The sequence below is a fragment of the Orbicella franksi genome, chromosome 5 (assembly GCF_964199315.1).
Source record: "Orbicella franksi chromosome 5, jaOrbFran1.1, whole genome shotgun sequence".
Taxonomy (NCBI): domain Eukaryota; kingdom Metazoa; phylum Cnidaria; class Anthozoa; order Scleractinia; family Merulinidae; genus Orbicella; species Orbicella franksi.
In genome coordinates, this window is record NC_138149.1 from 33,868,797 (window position 1) to 33,882,800 (window position 14,004).

At 37.7% G+C, this 14,004-nt stretch overlaps 2 protein-coding genes across 4 annotated transcripts in view; both read left to right on the plus strand.

Annotated features, from left to right (window-relative positions):
• The first annotated feature begins 138 nt into the window (after positions 1–138).
• On the plus strand, positions 139–7,416 carry LOC145488438 (uncharacterized). Of its 3 annotated transcripts, XM_081467312.1 has the most exons (4): positions 139–809; positions 1,296–1,449; positions 2,871–3,626; positions 4,059–7,416. In XM_081467312.1, exons 2-4 carry the CDS (start codon positions 1,435–1,437, stop codon positions 4,518–4,520), a joined length of 1,233 nt encoding a protein of 410 aa, XP_081323438.1. In that variant the 5' UTR covers positions 139–809; positions 1,296–1,434; the 3' UTR covers positions 4,521–7,416. The 3 variants fall into 3 exon arrangements, with proteins under 3 accessions (XP_081323438.1, XP_081323436.1, XP_081323437.1); XM_081467310.1 differs by having other exon boundaries at positions 1,296–3,626; XM_081467311.1 differs by lacking the exon at positions 139–809 and adding an exon at positions 933–1,106 and having other exon boundaries at positions 1,296–3,626.
• A 156-nt stretch (positions 7,417–7,572) lies between these two features.
• LOC145488422 (telomere-associated protein RIF1-like) overlaps positions 7,573–14,004 on the plus strand; it is a 20,018-nt gene continuing 13,586 nt past the window's right edge. Inside the window, exons 1-13 of the mRNA XM_081467289.1 lie at positions 7,573–7,862; positions 8,041–8,198; positions 8,627–8,702; positions 9,594–9,679; positions 10,002–10,039; positions 11,136–11,239; positions 11,679–11,770; positions 11,908–12,001; positions 12,391–12,489; positions 12,662–12,754; positions 13,017–13,070; positions 13,625–13,709; positions 13,931–13,980. Of these exons, the coding sequence (XP_081323415.1) occupies positions 8,089–8,198; positions 8,627–8,702; positions 9,594–9,679; positions 10,002–10,039; positions 11,136–11,239; positions 11,679–11,770; positions 11,908–12,001; positions 12,391–12,489; positions 12,662–12,754; positions 13,017–13,070; positions 13,625–13,709; positions 13,931–13,980 (981 nt within the window). The 5' untranslated portion in view covers positions 7,573–7,862; positions 8,041–8,088. The remainder of the gene's footprint in view (positions 7,863–8,040; positions 8,199–8,626; positions 8,703–9,593; positions 9,680–10,001; positions 10,040–11,135; positions 11,240–11,678; positions 11,771–11,907; positions 12,002–12,390; positions 12,490–12,661; positions 12,755–13,016; positions 13,071–13,624; positions 13,710–13,930; positions 13,981–14,004) is intronic.

The following is a 14,004-nucleotide window of genomic DNA, read 5'->3' on the forward strand; positions in this document are numbered from 1 at the left end:
AAATAAATGTAACTAAATCACTATTGAGATCAAAAAGAGACGAGACTCTAAACGCTTGTCACTTCAGCAGGAACTGAGTTCCACTCGGGTATAGTTCTTGCATAAAAACTACATTCGGGATTTATTAGCGGCCTCATTTTTTTGACGTTACTTTCGGGGGGTGGTTACTTTCGGAAGTTTACGGCAACAGAATATATAAATAATAGCCTCCAGCAAAAAGATGTTAAAAACCGGACCTCTTGTTTTTTCTCTCCTGCCAATAATCCCAAAGCCCGTTCTGACTGAGTTTCTTCGATCCTCAATTGTCGAGCCTGCTACTACATTTTCAAAAAACCATTTAAACACAATTTCTCCCGGATTTTCCCTTATTCCCTTTGTTTATATAAACCGCCCAGTTCTCAATAGTGGATGATATTGTGTGACAGGAAGTGGCCTTTTGATCCCGGGCTTTTGATTCCTTTTCAAGCTTTTTCATTGCGCGCCTCTATGTCTCCTTTCGTTAATTCTTCCTGTCTGCCAGTTCACAGTTTCTGAAAGAGCTGGCCAAAACCATGCTGAAGTTTTCACCACCACCCCTTCACCAATAACCAGGCAATATTATTTCTGCTGTGTTTATCTGTCTTTTTCGTCTGCGTGACCTGTACGTGACTACGGAAACACTTCTTCATTGACAAGGTGGGAAGAGGGATGAACTGGGGCGAGTGGATGTAAAACATCAAAGTGCCTCAAAATTGTCTAATTTTGTGCGTATTAGCGTGGGTTTCTCCAAATGATGAATACCAGATCCTAAACGAAGAGACAAGGAGAAGGTATTACTGTAGTTTCGCACTTTACATAGAGTAATCGAATGCTCGGGATTTTCATGTGACGCAGGGCACAGTTTCACATGAGAATCCCGTGAAATGTGCACCTGAGAATCCCGTGAACATCTTGTCAAAATATTTGTTCGCCATATTTGTGCATTAGCGTTCTTTTCTTCGGGTTATTTTTCGATCTGTAGTCATTTGCAAGAGAACGCGAGTGATAGATAAACATGATAAACAAGCTGACACGTTGTCTAAGTGTTAGAAAATGGTGTTTAACCGAATTTATCCATTGGATTTACGGTATGCGCAAGCTTTTATTATGCTTACAAGCTTGGTATTGAAGTATTGCTGTAAATTCATAAGCTCAAATGTCGTGGGCAGCTGATAAAATCGCTAACTTAGGCTTCCTGGCGACATCAACACAAACTTGACAGATGCCTGTCGTTTAATATCTGTTTTTGAATATTTCTCCCCTTTTATATCCTCTAGGAAGTGGCTAGGACACTTAATCTTGTGAATTAACTTCAGCACGGACAGGCAGATATTTCTCAAAGGACTTGCTTGAACACCTATCTCGTGTGGAACACTTAATCACGAAGAAATATATATTGTGCTGACCTACACAACTATGGATTCAAAAACTGTAAGTTTTGGCCGAGAAATTCTGTTTGAAGTTTGAAGAAATGTTCTTTGACGGAGTGTTTACATGGACGAAAATAACTCCCTCTTGGTATTTAGGCATGCATTGTGTGCTGAAATTGATTATGCTTTGAAGCTCTCCTGCCTTTGTTCTGGTTAAACTAGTTGTCAAGTAACCGTTTCTTTTCCGGTAGAAAATATCTTCATTTGACGCTGGCGAAACTTCCCAAAAATTCAAGTGGTTTCGCTTCTGGTGAGGGAAATGTCCCGTTAATTAGATATCTACTGAGACAATCGAAAAATAAGAACGGAAAGCTAAGGTCGGGGGGTTAGACTGTGTTTACCACATCATTGTGCTGGATAAGGTTTGACTTAGCGGGTTTCAGCGTATCAAACGAAACACGAACTGGTAGTGAAGAATTAATGCTAAATCATGATTATCAACAGGCTTTCTGCTCAATTTGCATGATATATAGCTACAACCTTGAATGAAATATAGCGCAATCAAAATTTAATTACGGTTCCTTAGTTCAGTGCGGAAACAAGTTCTAACAAATTGTACGAGTCTTTGGGAAGACTTGAACCTAGTGCGAAAGTATAGGAGATAAGAAAATTCGAAAAGGAGTATATCTGCAAAGTTCGATCCCTTCAGAAAATCATTGAATTCATTCAGTATTTTAACATGTATAAATGCCTCAATAATTATTATTACACATTAAACTAAAATTGCTTGTATGTCAGTTTTTCTGACCTATGTAGCTGTTGTTCTTGCAGGAATTTTTGTTTATTTCCTAACTACCTTTTTTCTGGATTTATACACCATTGGTTGATTTGTATTTGAAAAGTAGAGATTGAAGGGCAAATAAGATAACCATGTTGTGTTATTTCAGTTTTCAAATACTTCATGAAGGATAATTTGTTCTTGATGAGTCATTCTTTTGTTCCTTTCAGCTCAAATTAGTGTTACTACTATTTTGATGATTAGGCTTTGTTCTTAATTTTTTTTTCAATGAATAGGAATTTAGTCCACACCCAGACCCATGCCAGCCCTAAGGGTGTTTATTAAGGGCTGGGCACTGGGCAAATTGACTGGCTATGAGGATAATTTTGTCTGCTTGGTTTAACCATCTAGAAGAAAGTTTTTGTATAAAGATGTTCAGTTCAAAACATTTTTCCCACCTGTGAAAACCAGTTGCCACGCTGTTAATGAAATCCTTTAACCCTAATTGGGGCTGTATAGAATGTCAAGAAAATCCCATTTTATTTTAACTTCTGGTTTCGTAATCCAAGTTTTTGTTCTTGGTCTCCGAGGATGCTTATAAAATAACAAACGTTGAAATAGTATCGTCAGTATTTAATAACTTTCCTTGTCTTTGTTTTATCACCTTAAAGTAATTTTATTGTATTATGTCCTTTATTTTCCAGCTATCTGCTACAAGTTTGCCCTGTTTGAGCCAGAACAGTGTTATTAGTTCCTGTTCAACAAGACGCAGCCATTGCAATATTAGTAACAAACTTGGTATGGCCAGTGAACCACTTTTACTGTCAACAGAATCAGATTCAGAAAAACTGGAAGCAGAAGATTTCAAATGTTCTAAGGACGTTCCGGAGAAAACTTCTGTCACTGAATGTCAAGGTCCTGGTATGTTAGTTATAGAGAGTGGTGCAAGTTCATCATCTGCAGGATACTGCTTCTTTTGCACGCAACAGGGGCCTGTCATAAAAGAGAATGTCAGTAACAGTCACAAGTCTAAAAAGAGAAAAAAGTCACAAAGTTTATTGGTATTGAATTCTGTTGGTTCAAAGAGCGAGAATACATCTCATTTATTACCTGACTCATGTAATAACTTGACCACGATCAGGAGTAGTTCAGCATCCATTCTAAGGAGTGCTATTTTAAAGGTTAAGCAGCCCAGCAGGAACAGTTCAAAAGATCAAAGCATTTGTTCGTCACTCAGCAAGCTTACTGAATTGCGAGAAAGTTGTGGCCTGATGTGTCGCATTTGTCACAGTGGTGATGAAGATGAGGAGCTCATAAGACCTTGCAAATGCACTGGAACTGTTAAGTATGCCCATCAGAGTTGTATATTGAACTGGGTTTCAAAATCTGGACATGAAAGCTGTGAGCTGTGCAAGTTCAAATTTAGGACAAAGAAGCATAGTGTGAAGTGCTTCTGGAAGGTTTGTTCTGATTCATTATAATCCATCAAATGCTTTTGCTCACATGTGACTAGTCTAAGAGTGTCACATAAGTAAATGTTCTCCGGCTAAAAGTGTGGAATATGCGAGTGTTGCAAAAAATATTTGAAGGATAATAAACACCATAGCCCCCATTTGACGTAACAAATATGCCCAGATATTTGTCCTGGGACATTATCATTCAGTGTTCCTTGAAGCTAGCAGTTTTCCTTGAGTATTTTCTCTCAGAAAGCTGTTCACTTCTCAGAATATGTCCTTTTGAGTGTCATTAACAGATGTACAAGTTAGAATCAACCATCTAGAATAGTAAATATTATATATTAACTGCTATTCGTGAGCTTCTGTTCATAATAGTTCATAATAGTATGACAATTTCCTCACCTGCTGTTCTTTCCAAACTACTGATTTTTGCAGTGGAGTTTTCCTGAAGTAAGCACCAAAGGGTGGCTACACATTGGGCTTTTCATTGCTTTTGCAACAATGCTACTCACTTCCGTGACGTGGATTATCTGGTCACGTGTCAGTAGGACTCCTTCAGCAATCGCTGAGCGAACCACTGAGGAAGTGAAGTTTGCTTACATGGTCAATGGTTTGTTCATCGCTTTGGCTGTTGGTGGTTTGTACTTTGACAGTTTGAAACATTTTAAACAGTATTCAAAGAGATGGGCAGCACTGAACCAGAATGTGGTGGTGGAGTGTTATGAAGAAAATGGCAAAGTCGAAGGGGTAGATGTTAACTTACCCCAAAGGGTGTGTCCCAGACAGTCCTCTGTCAGCAAAGCCATGGAGGAGAGTGAACCAGAGAGACTTTCAGTAGCTGTTCATACAGAGCCAGATGAACGTGTTGGCAGAAATGATTCTACAGACTGGGTTTAATAGTCTAGCCAACAAAATAATAAGTGTTACTCTCTATTATTTTACTTGTGTTTGTAGCTGATATGATGCCTGCTCTGATTGGCTAAGACTAGGGCATTATTCTCATGTAATGTCCATGGGCCAATTACGGACCTGTAAAACCCCCCAAAAAGCTATATAATAAACTGCTTATTAATCTCAAATGTTCGATCTGGATGGGGAGATCTTAAACCTCAGCCCTGCCGTATTGACCTCACTATCACTTGGTCGCAAGGTTCCCGTTTGAGATTTTTCTGTTAAGACCTCACTCTCGGGTTAATAATAACTACGCAATAAATTGTTCATTGAATTATCTTGAGTATCAGTAATGGGAACTTTTAACACTGAGGTTTGTGTTATTGCTGGCATGTTTTTAGCCTGCAGGTGCAGACGTATTTGACAGCTGGAAATACATCTGTGTAATTTGCAGGCTAATTTTTTTTTAAAGAAAAACAAGTCCTTGACTGTTCATAAGTAAACTGAACTCCATTATTTGTTTTGTTATTAAGTTAATAAACCTCTATTGTGGATAAATAATTTTGAGCTTAACTTTGCAGTGTTAAGTTATTATAACTTTTTTTCTGAGGAGTGTACATGGAATTTTGTAAATGTTTTACAGCAGATGCTGCCCTTCACTCAGGATCAGTAGATGAAGGCAGGGTTACAACATCAAGCAGAGAGTCTGCTTCACCTTCCCCATCCACTACCTCTCAGAAACCTCATAAAGGGAGAGCATTGGTTAGTTTTAGCTGGTTTTCAAATAAATGTGTACAAAAGTGAGATTTATGTTCAAATTACTGTAACTATATTAGGTGCAGTGGTTGTAGACTAGTGTTAGACTTGCTTTTTTAGATAAAAGGTAAATTAATATAAAGTAGGCGGACATCAATATGTTGGTACTAGCAAATTATGAAAACATCCACATTATGACGTTTGCAGTTAGGGGAGAACTGTTCTCTTGGTCAAACTATGTTTAATTAAGCTAAATTTTCAATTGTAAGTCATTTGGGTTACAGTAGACTTTTTGCTTCAGTATTGGAAAGGTGTTCATAAAGGCAACAATGAGCATTAGAATCAACTGCATTCACAGCTTACTGCAGAGAATAATGCTTGCTAAGTGGAACGTAACATTGATGAATGCCAGACAAAGACCACATGCTGTTATGCTGTGTCTGAGTGTTTTTGATCATTTTTGCCATGACTTTTTTGGCATGGGTTATTAGTTTGGCTGAGGTAAAGACATCTTTTTGTGTCACGAAGTACATTTTTTTTGTTAAATAAAGATATGCCAGAAACCTCAAGAAATAATCAGCCTTAATATTTAGACTTTGCTTTACAAAGTATATCTGAAATGTTATTCTGGACATTTTCAGTTTGTAGTGAAGGTATTTATGAACAGTTGCTTCCTATGCACAAGGGAATGGCATGTTAGAGTGAGAAAACAAAATATATTTGTTTGTCAAGAAACATAGACATTTAATCAGACAGTGACGAGAGCTTCTTGGAAAAAAGTTTTTTTGAGTAGCAGATCTTTTCTTTCCTGCAGGGATACAATATGCTCTTTCCAAAACCACAAGAATATCTAGTACTCAGCAGCAACTTAATGAATACCAGTGCTACAGATTGGAAATGTATAATTTTGTAAATAAGAGTATTTTAAGTACTAAATTACTAAATATTGTTCAAAATTACACATGCTTGCTGATGTTGAAATATCAAAAGTCTGATTTTCAGTCTTGATCATGATCAATCAGGAAGCTGAAACAATTATCCAGTAAAGGGAAATTATATCTGTTACGTGGCTGGTTCACTGGTTATATCATTACAAAGAAAGCTTCCCGTTGACTTCATTTACCCCTTCTCCACCATGTCCTTGCCTTATACAAAATTTATTTTATAACGAGGATGAGATCGTTTGGTAATAAATCTTAGCCATCATTGGTTGAAGGTTTCTTATGGTAACCGTAATGAATTATAACTGGCTTTTGCCCAAAGGATCCTAGAAATCCTACACTATTGAGAGCTATTGGTCAATCCTAAAAGTTTCTGGAACGGCAACTTGTTCCTTTGCCGGTAAATTTTGGCGGGGGAAAATGCTTAATTGTAATCCAAAGAATATCTAGAAGAGAGAATGAAGAGAAAAATGACTTGGTAGGTTGGGCTCTCGCTCCTGTTTAGAGTTTGTCGCGTATTGGGTGATCCTTAAAACCTGACGTTACTAATCGAACCAAATCGAACGTAATCACGCGATTGGGTTCGATTGAGTTCGGTAATCGAACAAAGTCGAACTCTCACAAAAAAATTTGACCAATCGAACGCAATCGAATGTTCGAGTGAGTTCGATTGGGCTCGATCAAGTTCGATTAGTACGATTGGGTTCGATTAGGTTCGATTTTACAGACAGTTTATTCTTTCAATGTATTTTCCATGCCAAAAGTCTATACATCAATAAAAATATCACTAGCTAATTATTCATTTGTAACTCTTACTTAGACAGACTGTCCAATTATCTGGTTGTAATAGGATGAATTTAAGATTTTCCTATTGTGTTCGATTGGGTTCGATTAGTTCGGAAATCGAACGCAATCGAACTCTCTCACACAAATTTTTGGATTCGATTTTGTTCGATTATCGAACTAATCGAACCCAATCGTTCGATTTATTTCGGTTGAGTTCGATTGAACGGTTCAATTAGTAACGTCAGGTTAAAAAGAATAAAAAATCCTAGTGGTACGTGGGATTTATGATCAAGGTTTCGAACAACCCACCCTCAAGAAGAAGAGACACATTGTTACGAATGTTATCTACCGGCATCTACCGGTATCGCGAAAGTATAAGCCCTCCGAAGGTAATAAACGAGGCTGTGAAAGTTGCGACCTCAGCGTAACCTGCCTGTTCCCGTAACCTCATTTTTGAGAGAGACAATGGTATTAATAGCAGAACATTATCAATCTTTAACGTGCGTGTCGCACTTAATAAAGACCGCAGTAACAGAACTACTGAATAAATGGTTTTCTCCTGCGTAAAATCGTATCAAAAACGATTTGTTTTGAATTAAAAAAAGCTTTTGTAATCACTAGCAGATGTCACGAATTTTTCGGTGCTCTACGTATTTGGGAACTAGCTACCGAAAGATATCGAGAAAACCTGGGAAGGAAAATCAGCAACCAATCAGAGAACTGATTCATAAATTTGGCGCGATTTGCAGAGAATCCTTCGCGGCAGAACTGACCTGAAGACTCTTGAAAGTAGATTGGGAGGTGAAGAGTTTGACAATTTCCCTAGAATTTTCCTAGAATCTTATGAAGCAATCGCAGTATTAAGGTAAGAAGACGATTCACATTGAAGTCCGTGCGTGTTGTGGCTGTGCACGATCTAAATATTAGACTCGGTTTGCAGTTGAGATTCTCGACGCACGCAGCGTGCTGATCACTGTAAATTTCTGTGTAATATTGCATACATAAACAGAAGACTTATGCCTGTTCCTTCATTATTTTCGCAGAATTTGATGAACTGATCGTTTGAAGACCATTCAGGGAAATAAAAAAAGATGGTAACAATACCAGAATGCGAGGGACTAGTCGAACCTCTTCTTCGCGTTCTCGAAGACAACATGGCGGCTGGTGATGATCAAGTCGACGCGTATCTCAGAATGACCGAGTAAGTGGCAAGGAAAACTGCGTTAAACATATTTAGAGGGTTCAAAAGTGAAATCAGTAAGGTGGAATATAATTTCAACCGTTAGTTTTCTTTTCAAGAGCAGATTTTCTTTAGGTCCATGATCAGACCTATGAAGTCGAGATGATTCTAATTGGCGTAGCACCTGCATGGAAAGTGTGCTATGATTCGAATACTGTCTAGATAATTATAATAATTGTTCTTCTACATAATTTCATGCCCCATTTTTTAGCTTGGTACGTTTAATATTTTCACCAAGCAATCGAGCAAAGCCCAGCTTTCAAGCTCAGTATAATGTGATTTCTTGACAGAGCATCGGGTGTTAGGTCTTAGGTCTTCATTTTAGAATCACCCCAATGCAATTAAGAGTGAGGAGAGGCCTAATTATACACTTCTTTATTTTTTTTCAGCCGATTAAGAGAGGAAGAGGATGTATTTGTAAATGAACTCCTAAATTTTTTTACAAGGGTTGTCGTAGTCCTAAAGGTGAGTTAATCCTGTAATTTCCAAAAGTGAAAACTGTACTCTCCTGTACAAATTACAGCAGCAAATAAATTCAGCAACCTGCCAGAGGGGATAGAGAATTTATGATTGTGTATGAATTTAGTGTCCCAGATTAGTGCATGTACACTGAAAGACTTACATTATCAAGAATCAAGTTTGACCCATTAATTGATATTGTTGTGACATAGCTCCCAAATTAATAAGTTTATTCTCAAAACAGACATGGTATGGAATGAGCATAATATTTTGTAAGATAAAGTTGTACAGATTTACAGGTTAGAGGTTATGAGTGAGGATTTGAGCAGGGCTCGAAAAAAAGTGCTGTCCATTCAACGGGGACAAGTAGATTTTCTTGCTGGATGAGTTACATTTCATTCTCGTTTGCCTAATGGGCATGGGCCCAGGCAAGTTGTCCAACAACTAAAAAGAAATGATAAGCTAAGACTTGCCCAGGACAAGTAATATTTGAGAGCTACTTGTCAGAAGGGCAAGTGGAAGCTGGAATTCAAGACTTTTTTGAGCTCTGGACTGGAGGATGGACATCAGAAACCCCAGTACATGATGAGTCATGAATGCCCCTCAGTCTCGAGTTTTCAAGTTAGGGTCTCGCTGTCATGGAGAATCATGGATTTTTCTTCCAATTGTCATGCTCTTGACTGGATTGCTGGCAGTTTTTTTGCAAATGTCCACTGTCCATTCATTTATACACCAAAGTTTATTTGGCACTGAAGGGGGATGGATATTCTGAGCTTAGAGGGAGAAGGTTCAGGGGGGTGTAGGGGGCTAGAATAATTATTATCATGGGTTGACAGTCATTGCTAAGTAGTAAATGTTGCAACATCATTTAGATGTGTAATATTCCTTTTTCTACAGAGAGATATTCAGTCTGATAAGTCAGATCTCTGCCAAGCATCTTTACAGACTCTTGGACATTGTCTGTATCAAGAGCAGATAGCTAGGTTGGTATACGGGAGCAATTAGTATGTATTTAATGACTGGATGGAAATGAATGTAAAAGCTTCAATTTGCAATGTCTCTAGTTTTAATGAACCCTACATGTACATAAGTTGCTGCTATTTTTGTGCCATATTATTAGAAGGCAATTTAGCTCTGTTATCTTAGATCGATTTGTTGCTATTAGTTATCTTATGGAACTGTGATCTCTCACATAGTATTGTCAAATTAATGTTAATACCATTTGAATCCTTGTTTTTGGTTCAGATATTTGTCAGTTAATTAAATTGGTAGAAACACTAATTCAATTGCAAATGTCTTTCACAGTTCAATTTGTCTCTCAGATGGTCAGGACCTCCTTCAAGGTAAGATGTTTCTTGTCTTTTACTTGCTTAAGAATTCTAAACTTCAAAATTAAAAGGTGGGCATATTCGCAAATTCTAAAAATTTAATTATTTGGTTTCTAAAATGTTCATGAACGCATTACCAAATAGAAAACTTTGGCTGAAGGAGCTCACTTTAGGGCACTTTTTTGGAAAACTGGAATACTTGCTAGAATTGTAGTTTAACCACCAGTTGTGCTTTGATGAAGTTCAGTATTATGCTGGATGATGCATTATTCTGATGGTAAGTGGAATAACCTGTGCTGTGCTCTTGGACAAGACTCTTCATCTTCACATTGCTTTTCTACCCCAGGGTATATTATTTAACAAATAAAGAAGCCTCGACTGTGCTCTGTTCTGTTCTAAAGCACGCAGGAAGCGATAGAGCACGAAAGAAGTGTAGGGGAAAACACGAGACGTAGTCAAGTGTTTTGTCGGCGGGAATCTAGCAAAACTTGTTATTTTAGTACAGTTTTAACACTACTGTTGCTAACATTGGTTTCTGTGAGCCATATTTATTACAGACAAATAGCTTGTTTCCATTGCGTTTGTCTGAATCACAGAGGATGTTTAATTTGGGCCAAATTTGTCAAAATTCCGAAGCAAAAATTTGAAAGCCAACTTACCGTCATCAACCCGTGCTCTGTTCTCTGATAAAGCACACTCTTTCAGCCAATCAGAGTGCGCGTTATATGGAAACTTTATTATAATCAAATATAATTTTGTAATTCAGATTTGAACAAATGATTTTAATTAGGTTACTAGGTAGGTGTCCACGATTAGTAGAGGGGACTTCTCCTCTCGGCTACTGCCTTTTGACAATAATAAAGTTATTATTATTATTATTATTATTATTATTATGGATACTGAAAAGTTATTAAATAGTGAACTGACAAAACATGCCAAGGAGTAATGCAATGAACTACATATACCATGCCATCCAGGAACTTTCATGTTATGGAGAAACCAGTGTCATGTTCTGGTAATGATGAGTCACCAGTAGCCCCAGTGACGGATACCTCATTAATTTAACCTCGATCATGACTAAATTCCTTGTCAAATATTTTATCCCCTGTAGGTCTTCTGACAAGAATTCAAGAGTCTGAAGATAAAGGAGTTTGTACTCGGGCATTATGGTGTCTTGCTAAGCAGAATTTAGACAGGGCAATAATAAACACCAAGGTATGGTAATATAGTAATGTTAATTTTTCATTTGTGAATTGCAGGGTGGGTGTTCTTGTATTAAGCCAAACTTAGCTTGTGGATAAGCTTTATTGAAAATTATATTCAAATTTTGAAAAAAATTAAAAAAAGTTACAATGAAGCTTGTAGTCCCATTTGTAAACAAGCATAACTGGTGAAGTTTCAAAACACTGAATGTTGCAGTTGTCATAGGAGGGAATAGACCTTTCCTGCATTCCAACAAACAATGGAGCCCAGTCTAGGTCAGGGTGGAGAAAATACTTGACGTCTATGAAAATACCCAGCCTGACCTCATTCTGGTGCTGTTTCTTGAATGCACCAAAGTGAAATATTTGAATATGTTTAACCAATTGATAATAGTTAGTCATCTCAAATTGCCAGGTGACTTCTCTGTTACAAGTTTTTATTTTATCCTCAGCTGGAATCCATTCTTATCACATTGGAATCAGTTCTCACCAAGGATCTACAGTCGGTAACTGTTGACCATGAGGCTCTCAGTGTGATTGAAAGGTAGCAATTCTGCACTGTATATCATAGTTCTATTTCATTTTGTTGTGTAATGGTCGTTGTACACATGGAAGGTGCACAGGCCTAATGGTTAGGGTTGAGGGTTTCTAGGATGCTTATTTTTCTTATTATTTATTTAGGTTACTACAGCAACTTCCCAAATCTGAAATGATCAAGAGAGTTGAATGCTGGGCAAAGTTGGTGTTTCCTCTGCTTGTTAGCTCAGCCATCAAGGTACAATGTAAATGTAGTTATAAGAAGATTTTTTAAAGAGAAAAAACAAATGTCAGGGAATCTTTGTACACATTGAGTACACATTGAGTATTCCATCCAATCCAAGAAAATCAGCTGCAACCAAGTTGGGATTACCTTGGTGGTATGGGGCAGGGAGGAAGTTCTGTTGGGTGGAGGGGAAGAGGGACTTGAGAGGTATGTTGGTTGAAATTCATGTAGCTGAAGTGAAATTTATTACTCTGTGTAATTTAGTAATTACATCAACAATTTGTCATAACAGGACCTATTAAACAGTCCATTCTTGCAGTAAATAGACATATACTGTAGATTGTGGGTCGTCAGAAAGTTGTTTACTATGCATTTTTAAGGATTCACTTTTCATTTTGTAGGTGCGAGAGAGGGCCTTAGCTGTAATGTCTGCTGGACTGGAACACATGATGTCTTCTCAAGAAAAAGTTGTAAAACTTCTTGTTCCACTTCTGAAAGGAGTAAGTTGGACAGTTAAAATCTCCTAACTGATCCCTTATATTCTCTTTATTGATAGCTCTGAAAGTCTGGTGTTGCATCAAAACAGTATTCCCAATATTCTTGAGTTTTCTTATTTGGAAAGTATTCTAATCAGGAGGTTCTCATGACTTAATGAATATATTAATCTTTCAGTGCTTGTTGAAGGAGTTTCCAAAATTGTTTTCTGAAAAGAAGGAGTTGTTTGTGCTCAAATGCTGGTGTTGCATTGTTCCTGTTTTAGGAGAGGTAAATGATATTTGGTTTTTGATGTGCTGATGCCAAGGTCGTATTACGATGTAATTTCCTTGTCCTCTGCTGTAGTCCACTCCAGTTTACTTGTCCAACTTTGTTTTGTTTGTCATCCCTACATTATGCACACTACCGTTCCCTAGGAACAGCAGTGTGCACGTGCATTGCAGTGTGCGGTGTAGTGTGCATTTAATAAATAAAATTAAGATAAATATATCAGTAACAGGCTTGGTATTTAACATCAGTTTCTCTTTTGCAGACTCTACACCGAGGAGGAAGTTTGATTAATGACTTATTAAAGCTTGTAGAGCAGGTACCCTCCAACATTGCACTTTGGTTATTATAAAAAAGCACGAGGCTCTATCTGAGAAACTTTGTTGACAAACAGTTAAGATGCCATGAAATTATTCCTATTTAATAGGCTTGAGTGCTTGCTTTTTGTATAGACGGCTGAAATGTTTTATTGACTTGGTTCAAGTTAAGGGCTTTGACAGCAGGATTTTGTGTACATGTACATGTATCTGGGGTGGATCTAGGAGGATTTGGTCAAACCCCCTCAATTAAATATAATTAGACATTAGAACATGGTGACTTGACCTCAGAATGTTGGAAATCCCATTTCCGAGGACCTCAATTTTAAAAATTTTCCAGGGGAGGATGCCCTCAGACCCTCCCACAGGGGACAGCCTTCAGCATTCCATGTTTTGAACCCCCTTCTCTAAAATCCTGTATCCACCCTAGATGTATGGAACTTGTCTTATCGAGCTTCCAGATCAAACGGCACTACTTAGAGTGCTGATTTGAATGTCTGACTCAAAATCAAAATCAGTTTTGATCTCTTAATTTACATTGTTTTATTGCGTTTAGGGATTCCGCAATCCTTCACCAGAGGTCCAAGTGATGTCCTTTTCTGCATGGAATATCTTGATTGATAACTTTGCCCTCTCACCAGGTACATGTCTATGTAAAGACAGCTTCAGTTTCTGCCATGATTTTCCCGGGTGTCCAGGCCAGTGGCTAGTCTCACTGCACTTACAGTATGATATGTGCCTATGCCTAGGTTCCATTAAAGAGCCTAGTAGCTTAAGGGTCATCACTGACCTCCGGTTTCCATAGCTACAATAATACAATGAATCCAATGTGACCACTGTCATAATATAATTATTATTTTAGATGTCCTTTGCAGTCCGAGGAGGGTCAAACTCATTATGACTCCATTAAGGGTATGTTACATAATTTCTATTTTC